Raw genomic sequence first — 11,115 nt, 5'->3', positions numbered from 1 at the left:
TAATTCAAAAAAATCTAATTAATTTAATATATTTATACGTCAAGTAAAAGTTTTTGAACAAATATAATATATTTTTTAAAAGATAATATTTTTTTTTTGGTAAAAAAGGAACAATTATTTTTTTTTTTCAAAAAACACATATTTTTAAAAAAATATTAGCGAGATAAGTTGTCTTCTACTAGTTTTATTAATATTGGTATATTAATGAATAATTTAGAAATTTTTTAATTCATTTAATATATTTATTAAATAACATGTAAAAATATCTAAATATTAAAATTAAAAGTACATTGTTTAATAATAACTAATAGATGTTATAATAAAATAGTTTTGAAAGTACAATGTTGTAATAAGAAAATCACATCACTATAATACATGTGAACAACCTACGTGGACAATGAGTTGGCATGAAAACCCGATATAATGGGTAAATTTAAATCAAAAGGTTACCCAATGCTACAATGGGTAAATTTTTCAAAGTACAATATTCTAATAAAAAATAGTTTGAAAGTACATTGTTGTAATAAGAAAAACTAGAAGTACAATGCTATAATAAAGAAATTTATGAAAGTAGGTTGCTATTTTATGCATTTTGCCCATAAAATTAAACCATCCTAGTAAATCCCTTAAAAAAATAAGGTTTAAGGCATCTTCAATCCACTATTAAAACACAAAAACAAATGTCATGTTTGCTCCAATCCATTGTTAAAACACGATTTTCTTTTGTTTAAAATGAAGAGGCCTCTATATTTGGAGGTTTAGTATTCATGGCTTACATCTACCAAAAAGATGTGTGTGATGGTTAGAAGAATTTTACGTTTCAGTGTGTGGTTAGAAGAGTTTTATATTTTAATGAAAATGAACCATGCTTTAATGGTTTTTGGAATATGTAGGGCGGAGATGGTCTTAGGAGCATCTTTGGTAGACCTGTAAAAGACGAATATGGTCACTTGACGTGCTCCAACATTAGCAGCCATAAGCCATAAAGGTTGTGCCGTATAAGGTCCGAGAAGACATGATGAAATATCACATCAATCCTGAGTTCAATTTTAGGCTTCCACAATAATTGTGACCATCATTGACGGATTCACAACAAAGGGGTAGGAGGCACAGTCCCCCAACAAACCCAAGGAGTAGGTTTATTTATATTTTTATTGTTGTTAACCTAAAACTATTAATAGGCTCGGAACAAATAAAAGTTAGACTCAATTCTAATTATTGTCATCTCATTTAGAATTCTTACTTATGCAGTCATTACTTCATCAATTAAACTCTAATTCCTCTAACTTCTAAGTGTCAACCCGTTAAAATTCATTTTATTTCTCTTGTTTTGTTTGCTATAATACTAATGAATAAGTTATTTTTATTCCATTAAAGTAGACCTTTTAAGCCGAAAACCGAATAACCCAAAATCGTATTGATTCGAAAGAATTATTCGTTTTCAAATTTTTTTGATATCCTTAAAATGTGCCCCCAACAATAAAAGTTTTTGGATCTACCACTAGCGACCATTGCGTTTATCAAGTTGATATCTTACAATTACATTTATCCATAATTAGGCTATGTTTGGCAAGCTAGCTGATAAACTAACTGGTAGCTAATAAGTTAATTGATTAACAACTCATGTTTGACAAAAACTAGCTTATAAGTATATAAATTGACAAAAAAAAAAAAATACATTTTGAAAAATTAGTCAATTACAATATCTCATAATAAATCAAACTAAATCTCTAATAATATAATATATATATATATATATATATATATATACACACATATATATATATATTATAAATTTTAGATTTGTTAAAACAAATTTTAGATAAAACCTATATCAATATATTATTTTAAAGAACCATTACATATAATATGAATAAGAATAAAATTGGCCGACCGTCATTTCCTAGCTAATCAATATATGTTCAAAAAATATAATTAATAATTAAATTATTATTATTTTTATTAAAAATCATTTAACATAGTTTTATTATATATGAAACAAAATAAGTATAACTTAAAAATTATATAATTTATATAACATTTTTTGAAATTATTATACTTATCTTTTGATAGCTAAACATATTAATAATAAGTAAAAATAATAATTGATATAAGAAAATAGATTATAATTCACAACAAGAAAAAAATATCTATTAATTTATCATGAAATGAATTATTTTTTTAAGATGTGACTGCAATGATGACTACGATAAGAAAAGAACAAAATTATAAACCTTATGAAAGTATGAAAAATGAACCGATTAATATAAAGTTAATGAGAAATCTAAATAATTGTATTAATAACCAATTAATATTAATCACTATCAATTAATATTTATTATTTGTTAATATATAATATTTATTAATATTTAATATTTATTTATAATTAATAATAATCAATATTAATGTGGAAAAATGATAATAATCTCTCAAAATGGTACTTCAAATAACGTTTTTAATAAACTAACTTATAAACTGTTTTATATCTACACTATATTATGATATATTTGATAAAAAAAATCTTAAAAGCCATTTTTTATGTACGAAGTACTGTTTATTGATGCATATTACTTAAAATTCAAGATTACAAATAAATTGAACACATGTACAACTTATTAAACCTTTATTTTTGAATTCGTGTAACTAACTGCAGATAAACATAATCATATACATGATAAACATCTCACTTTAAATATAAACAATCAAAATATAATTAGGATCATTATTGATTTCTAACAAAATATTTAATTATTATTTTTATAAAAAATTATGTTATTAAGCCAAAAATAAATTGCTTCATTATAAAACAGAAATAAAATCATAATAAAAAATTTGAATAAAGAAATTACACAAAAACGAGAATTTTTAAATAGTTAATTTGACACTAATACAAATATATTTTTTCAAAATTTTAATTATAATATCTAAAAATTTATATTTGTTTTAAAAGTGAAAACATTATTATTTTCTCAAAACCATATAAAACTGTATTATATCGACAAAGACAAATAATAAAATGAAACAATAAAAACGAGATGTATCTCGCTGCATTGCTCGAGTACTCTTCTAATCCATCTAAACATGTACTTGAAAAATATTTAACTTATAAACTAATTTATATTTATCAAACATTGCCTTAATCTATACATAACCTAAAATGCCCTTTTAAAAATTAACCCTTATACATAACGGCCCACTATTAACACCATGGAACATCTTTTTATATATTTTAATACCTATATTTAATCATATTTTGTATATTAACTAATACATTAATTTTCTTTAATAATTAATTTATTTTGTACTTTAAATTGTGTTTTGTAATCAAAATAGGAAGTATGTAGTTTTATTGTGTGTTTAACGTTGAAAAATGTGTTCTATATTAATAGACTTACCATCTTAATATTTTTTTAAATTACGTCTGGAAATGTTCTAAAATGTATCTAAGTTTTATTGAAAAAATAGACTATTTTAATGGTGGTTTTTATAAAAACTAACCTTTTATATTTTTTTTTCCACATTATTTCCATCTCATTAGATAAAAAATTTACATAAAACTTCATAATAATAGTTCTTATAAGAACCCCTTTTATGGTACTTATATATTTTTCAACATCAATAATTATTAAAAAAATTATATATAAAGTTCACAAAAAATATAAAATTAATAAAATGTCATTTCACATAAAGTTCAAAATAAGAGTCAAGATTCTTGTAAAAGAACTGTAAATATATGAAATGGTAGTTCTTATAAGAACATCTTTAACAAATTCTTTAAAATAGAGAAAATAGTAATTCTAGGATTTTGGTCATATTTTTGTTACTCCTATAGATTCTCCTGAATGGAGAAAGTATGATAGATTGTGTAAAAAAATTTCAAATTTAAAGAACACACATAAAATGGCTGGTATAAGAGAGATATATTATTCAGTATATTTCCACCAATATAAGACTTTGGGGCCGTTTACCAAACGCTTACTTGGGTAAGTGAAGACCAAGTCACATTACCTTATCAAATGAATATGGTAAGGATCAAGAATCTTACCCAGTAAGAGCAAGACAAATACCAAGAGTCTTACCCAGTAAGTAAAATCGACGAATCTTACCATGATAAGAGCTTACCGGTAAATTGTTGTATACAATACCGTTTTGGTAGACTAAAATCTTACCCGATAAGCAAATGATAATGTTAAACCTTACTGATAAGCGCTTATTGGGTAAATGTTTGGTAAACGGCCCATTTAAAAATAAAAATAAAATTTAAATATAAATAATATTTTATTAGATAAAAAAGAATATTTTAGTAAAATAATCATGTTGTAATCTTCAAAATAATAAATATGTTGCAATTAAATGAAGTTCCATTATTCATTTAAAAAAATTAAAAATATGTTAAATGCTCTAACAACCTTCCGTTGAAAATCCTACCTATAAAAGATTATGGGCACCAGTAATTTTATTGATTGTGGAATTTTTTTAAAAGTTTACATAAAATAACAATAGTTTGATTTTCACTATTTTTTTTAATTAAAATAACTATTTTTACCGGTTTGTTTCACTTTTTAATCATTTTTTACAAGGTTTACTAAAATAAGTCCTAGGTTTGTAATTCATTTTTTCGGACCTAGGTTAAAAATGTAAAAAAAAAAAATCGGACATGGATAAAAAATATAATTTTTTTTGCAAACAAGAATATAGAGTGTAATTTCTTTTAATTGTTTAGCTGGATCCGTACCTACAGATGTTAAGTTTTTATGAAACTATCACTATTTTGATAAACTTAGAAAAAAATAGATATTTTAATAAATTTCATATGTTAAAAAAGATGGTCCACGAAACAAATTGTTTGTAGAATTTATTTATGGAATCTTAAATAAAATTTTGAAAACTGGTTTGACACATGAAAATATCACGATGCGTCATGCTTTCACACTCGCTTTGACTCGGTTGTACGATTCCTTTCCGCTTTAGACTCTCAACCGGCGTCGTCTTTTTCCTCGCCGGCGGCCACCGGAAAGCGCCAAAACAAGAAAGATGCTAATTTTAACACACTCTTTCTCCTCCTCCTCAACCTCTCTCTGTCGTGACAAACACCGTGTTCAAACTCTAAACTCTCATCGCGCCGCTCACCTCCGTCGTCCTACTTCCCTCCACTTCTTTAACCCTCTCAGGTTCATTATCTTTTGCAATAATTTGTTCGTATTTCACGTATGTGTGTATATTTGTTACGTTAATTGAACTGAATTTGATTAATTTATGGATAAATTGAAGAATGTGTTTGCTTTTTTAGTGATTATGATTTCGTTAATGTTTGTGCATTTTGCAGAAGTTTCGTTGGAAGTAGAGGTAATTTGGGGATGAAGCAGAAATGGACTCAAGGATTTGGTCCTGTTTGTTATTCTCCTCCTGTTACTATTACCACGACGAACCTTCAATGGATCTGCACAATATCTTCTGCGTAAGCTACAATTACTGTTTTTTTTTGCCTCACAAACGCAGTGAACTTTTGTTGTTACTAGCAATTCGTAGTGGTGATTACACACATGTGACATTTGAGGTCAAACATCATGCTTTCGCTTGCCAAATTGCTTTGATTTACATTTGTAGTGCTTTTTCTAAAGTATAATAAACATGATTTGATTTTCTAAAAAACTTAGATTTCATGTTCATATAGATTTTGAACTTTAAGTGTATATCTTTAATAGAAAACTACCTGATTGAAATGGATTAGTGATTGCAGAAATATGTAACTCCTTCCCTTGAAAAAATTAGACATTATTTTGATGTATTTGACAAACAATTCATGCAAACGGTTAGGTTCAGTCTATTTTTGGCACTTCCATGGGACATCAATTTTTTTGGTTATATGAAGTTGGGGATCTCAAACATAAGTTAGCACCCATTTACTAATCTCTTACCACCTCTTACCAGGTAAGAGACAGCCTTCCCTCACTAAGAGGTGAGTTGTTTACCATAAAAAATTGTCCTCGTATTAGAAATCCATTTCAGACCAACCTCTTAAGGAAGCAGTCAATGTGTTTCTTATTGAAGTCAAGAGACGAATTATAACCTACTGCTCTTCAATGCTCTCATCCTCTCACAAAATTGAATAACAAAATTCTTTTATGATAATTTTTTCATGTATTATTTAGAAAAGTAACAAAATAATCATTTATATAAAAAATATATAGTTGAATTTTAATAAAAAGTAACGAAAAATACTATGTTAATATCGTCTCATGTAAAAAATTTATTTGTATTAAGAAATATTCTGTAAAACATTTGGTAGATAATGATTTACAGTTTACACTTGCTCCAGACTGTGGGGTATAGTTATCATCAGAGGCTAAATATAGAGCCATGGCAGAGCAAAATGTGAACTAAGTTGGTTGCACGATCTTCTTAGTGATTTTACTGTCAATATTCCATCTCCAGTAATACTGAACTATGATAGCTTACCAGCTATTGCAATTGCAAACAACCCGGGTATTATACTCAGACCAAAGCACATTGAAATGGATGTTCTCTTTCTGCATGATAAGAAACAGAGAACAACTCAAAATTGCACTTGTATCAGCTGGCAAACTTCTTTATAAAAATCTCGGCAAGAAAAGTAATTTCCGATATTACACAAGTTGAGTGTTTGCAGACAAAAAGAGGAAAATGATAAAATATGAAGGGTCAAAACGTGAATATTTTTTTAGTACAACATTAGTTAAGTTAGTTGATAGGATTTATTCATTTTTGTATTCTTTTCTCTGTAATATAATGATTTGTATCAACACAACTTCTGTTTCTTCTTCAACTTAAATCTGACAGTTACATAATAGTTTCGTGTATTGTTAACTTAAATACAATACACATGTTACAAATCTTAAATATAATAGAATATATAATTAATTTCTCATAAAGTCTTTGTGCATACTGGAGATGAACACATGAGGATGTTAGCAGAATGACACGTTAACCCAAGGATAAAACTTAAGCTACTTAACTTTATTCTTCCTGAGTTAAGTGGTTGATTAAGTAAAGCATACCAATAAGAATTCCTCATTTTCTATACAGGGTTTTGATGTTTGCAAAAGGCACCGCAATTCAAAAATCATTTCTTGTTCCTTTGTTTGCTCTACAAGCACCTGCAACTCTTGCGTCGTGGATCAAGTAAGCTCATAAAATATTTCATTGTGCTTGTTTCTCCGTTTAACATTCTATCTCCCCTCTTATTATTATATATTTCTTTTAATCAACCTCTCGTTATCTGAATATACAAGTCACCATTGTCTTACTTCCGTTGTTCACGAAGATGAAACACTTTCCATTTTGGGATTCCCATGAAAGTTAATAGTATTTCCCTTTTGGTATTTTAAATATATAACCCACAATTGTTCAACTCCTCTGAATTGCAACAGTTCCCTTTTTTGGGATGTCCCATGAAAATTGCTACACTTTCTATTCTGGGAAGTCCAATGACAAAGCAACATATCCTGTTTTGGTTATGTATATCCAAGCCCCCATTGCTATTTGTTTATGTAAGCCGTTGTGGTTTTTGAATATCCAAGCCACCATTATTTTATTTTTTCCATCTTACCGAAATTGCAAAACTTTCCATTGATGTCCCAAGAAAATTGCAACATGTTAGCCCTGTCGGATGGCTCAACTGGTAAGACCTTGGGTTTTCCCAAAGGCACTGGTTCAAGTCCCTTTAGGGCCAATGGAGGGTTTGCCTGACAATTTCAATGTTTAAATATCCAATTCCTCCATCATGATAATTAGTAATTGATATTTTTGATTTTGGTCTACCGAGGCTTACTTCTTTCATGATTTTTGGAGTGCATTTAAGTCATTGGATTAATAGTCAAACAATTTTATACAACTATGTGCCTAGTTAAACGTTGCAATTTTCGTGGGATGGAGGAAATAATTCCCATATTTGTTGTTTTAGTTTAATAACCTTCTTATTGGTTTTGCAATTGCTTTTACAAATTAATTTTCAGGGGTGAATATGGAATCTGGACAGCATTTTTGGCACTTTTAGTTCGCCTTTTCTTCTATATACCTGGTAAGTCGCTTTACAAATTGGTTTTCCCGGATGTAGACCAAAGGCGCACAGTTTTAATATATAGTACACATCAAATCTGTAAGCCAACCACTAGGGTGGTAGCGTGGTGGGTAAAGACAAGGGGATGATAAAAATCAACCTGGGTTCGAACCCTGCCATCTACATATGCGCTTGTGGCCACTGGGAGATTTATCTCAGGGCTGTGGGAGAAGCCTACAGTAATGACTTGCCATGGGATTAGTCTGGGCGATAATTGGGATCACCCATTTCTAGAAAAATCTATAAGCTTTATACCCTTTAGAGTATTTAGTTACAATTGCCTGAACATTTGACCATATAGCCATTTGCTTTTTGTTTTCATCTTTTTAGAAAACACAGGAAACCACACTGGTTAAGCATTTGCTGCTTGCCCGTTGACACACCCAAAATAAACCTGGATGTTGCGTAAATATGTACTCCCTCCATCCCAAAATGAATGTCCACTATAAAAAGCACAAAGTTTAAGAAATGTTACATTTAATCAATTGAATGACATTTTTATCCTTAATGATAGAGGAAAACCTTCTCTCTCTCTATCTCATCAACTTTTGAATATTCGTGCATCATAGTTAAGGGTAGAATTAGAAATTTAATAAATTATAACTATCTAATATTTAAAGTGGACACTTATATAGAAATGTGGACCCTCATTTTAGGAGTGGGAGTAATTCAAACTTAGGACATCTAGGCTATCCAAAGCAGGCCCCAACGATTTGAGCAGATCTAACTAAGCGACCATATACGAGTTTATCCTGTTTAATATTTTGTCTTGCCTCTTCCTGTAGGTGAATTGGAGTTGCCATTTATAGCATTGCTAATGATAATCGTGTCACCTTACCAAGTCTTGAACTTAAGGTAATGGGACTATATCACTAAACCTTTTTCTTTATCCTTTCATCTGTTAGTAATTTTCTAATGTGAGGTGTTGGTTGTCACAGAGGAAGACAAGAAGGGGTTGTTCTTTCTTTGGTTATTGCGGCATTTCTGGCTTTCCAGCATTTCACACGAGTAGGCAACTTAAGGAGGGCATTTGACCAAGGTTCATTCATTGCCACCTTAGCCATACTTTTTACTGTTGCTGTGCCATGCTTGCTCTTAATCTGAACAATTGCCTGTGACCATCTGTAAACTGTTTCGAGCCCCAAAACCACATTAGATATCAACAAAATTTACAATGGTGAATCCATAAAGTAAATCTTACTTTTGCTGTTTAAATTTGTGAGAATACGTCTCTTCAGGACACAATAGATGTATTTCAACATGCTTTTTTGCATAGATGTAAGAATATTTTCTCTTATTAATAAATATATATTCACGAAGAATCATCCCTGGGGTCTATGCGATAGTGTCTATTCAACTTCAAGCTTCAATTTTAGACTCCGACTAGCTTGTTGATGATGGCGTGTCTCTGATAGTGTCACTAGTTATTCATACAGAAATGTTAAAAAATTTGATATAGTTACTACTTTTAAGAAATTTGGCTCATGTTCCTTTCTGGTTTCAAGTTCACCACTTTCAAATTCTTTCCTTCTTTCACATTCCTCATACTTTTTGGGCAAGTTTTTTTCCTCACTTTTCACAAGCCAGGGCCCTTCAAGGAAACAACCGCTCTACGCTTGTTAGGGTAGAGGACAACTCTACGTACATCCCACCCCCAAACACCACCTCTGGGTGTGCTATACTAGGCGCGTTTGGTTTTTGTGATTTTTGGGGTGGTGCCCATGTAGGACTGGAATGGTCCCTTAGTAGGACTACAGCAACTACTTGTTTCATCGTGCCCGCGGAATATCCTAGCATGGTTTCCACGACGCTGGCACACTTAGAAGGGTGCATTTGGTACGCCGAAGGGACAAGACCGGAAATGACCGGAAGGGGCAAGAGTGAGGTGGGCTGGTGGAAGAATTCTGGAAGGTTTCAGGTTCTTATTTGACATGGGTAGTTTAGTAATTTCCTATCTTGTCCAATCTCTGTGATTTTTGTTCCAGCTATTTTGGTAGGACAGAAAAAATTTATTTTTGTCCCACTCCGGTCTGATTGTCGTGCCAAATGTGGGACATGAAGTTTTTGTATTGTCTTGTCCCATCCTGTCCTGCGTACTAAACTTACCCGGCAGACTTATAACTAATTCTCATCCCTGATGAATGAATGAATGAATGAATCCCCGCCCACCCTGCCCTAGGACACCGCGATTTACTTCCCCCATATAGTAGTGGGACTGATATGGTAGATGTGCTCTGGAGGGTAGCGTAAACCCTTCTTCCACAACTAATTAATTCTCCATACGTCGTATAAAAACTGGAGCCTTTGACTCGGCATCTGTTTGAAATGCACCAAAAATCATTCCCCTCTATAATTTGCAACAATGAAAATGGCCAAATAAGCAAGTTGCTTGACATTTTGACAAATAAGGGAAAACTACCATCAACATGGGGAATCCCATAAAAGACACCGTTGCAATTTTAGCAAAAGGAATGAGAAAGACTTTTTACGAGGCAAAAAGTCAAGTTCGCGTGCACTTTGAAGATTTCTTCAGTTGCTCGTTTTATGCCAACTTTGTGTCTATGTTGTTAAAGCTACATCATTGCATAGTATATCTGTTAATCATTTGTTCAATAAAATGCTATTATTCTACATGTATATCTCTAAACAATCCTAAACCGAAATACGAGCTCGTCTACGAATTTTATTCTGCTAGTAATTGCAAGAAGTAACTGTAGAGAACCCAATAAATTACTTGCTATTTTTTCATTTTCTGTGTTTTCCTACTAGAACTAAAAGCCATACATAAACATGAAGTATGGCAATGATCTTAGTCTAAGAATAGGGCTTGCTTCAAGTTGACATTTGGCGAATTCCTCTGTAAAGTGAAACAGGCGACCAAGTGAATTCCCGTCTCATTTTAATGGCGATCGTTGAACTTCAGTTTTCTTTCTTTAGAAACAGGAGCAGACTGGTTATCGTTAATGGCAGCAGTAAGTTGGCAGCCATGGAGTCTGCTGAGCTTGGCTCTCCTGTTG

The 11,115-nt window shown here is 30.8% G+C and overlaps 1 protein-coding gene across 1 annotated transcript; it reads left to right on the top strand.

Annotated features, from left to right (window-relative positions):
• The first annotated feature begins 4,871 nt into the window (after positions 1–4,871).
• LOC112504493 (cold-regulated 413 inner membrane protein 2, chloroplastic-like) lies at positions 4,872–9,423 on the top strand. Its single transcript, XM_025108433.1, has 6 exons — positions 4,872–5,171; positions 5,327–5,458; positions 7,066–7,161; positions 7,995–8,059; positions 8,884–8,953; positions 9,037–9,423. The coding sequence occupies exons 1-6, from the start codon at positions 5,035–5,037 to the stop codon at positions 9,200–9,202; spliced, it is 666 nt and encodes a 221-aa protein (XP_024964201.1). The 5' UTR covers positions 4,872–5,034; the 3' UTR covers positions 9,203–9,423.
• The last annotated feature ends 1,692 nt before the right edge of the window (positions 9,424–11,115 follow it).

This window comes from Cynara cardunculus, unplaced genomic scaffold (assembly GCF_001531365.2).
Source record: "Cynara cardunculus var. scolymus isolate 2C unplaced genomic scaffold, CcrdV1 Un_Scaffold_5801, whole genome shotgun sequence".
Classification (NCBI taxonomy): Eukaryota; Viridiplantae; Streptophyta; class Magnoliopsida; order Asterales; family Asteraceae; genus Cynara; species Cynara cardunculus.
This window is presented reverse-complemented; position numbering and strand designations above follow the sequence as displayed.

What these genes read in the sequence shown, in the direction of transcription:
- LOC112504493 (XM_025108433.1), top strand. Translation starts at nt 5,035, where the DNA reads ATGCTAATTTTAACACACTCTTTCTCCTCCTCCTCAACCTCTCTCTGT. An exon ending in ACTCTTGCGTCGTGGATCAA is followed by an intron (nt 7,162 to 7,994) that starts GTAAGCTCATAA and finishes ATTAATTTTCAG; the next exon opens with GGGTGAATATGGAATCTGGA. An exon ending in TACCAAGTCTTGAACTTAAG is followed by an intron (nt 8,954 to 9,036) that starts GTAATGGGACTA and finishes TGGTTGTCACAG; the next exon opens with AGGAAGACAAGAAGGGGTTG.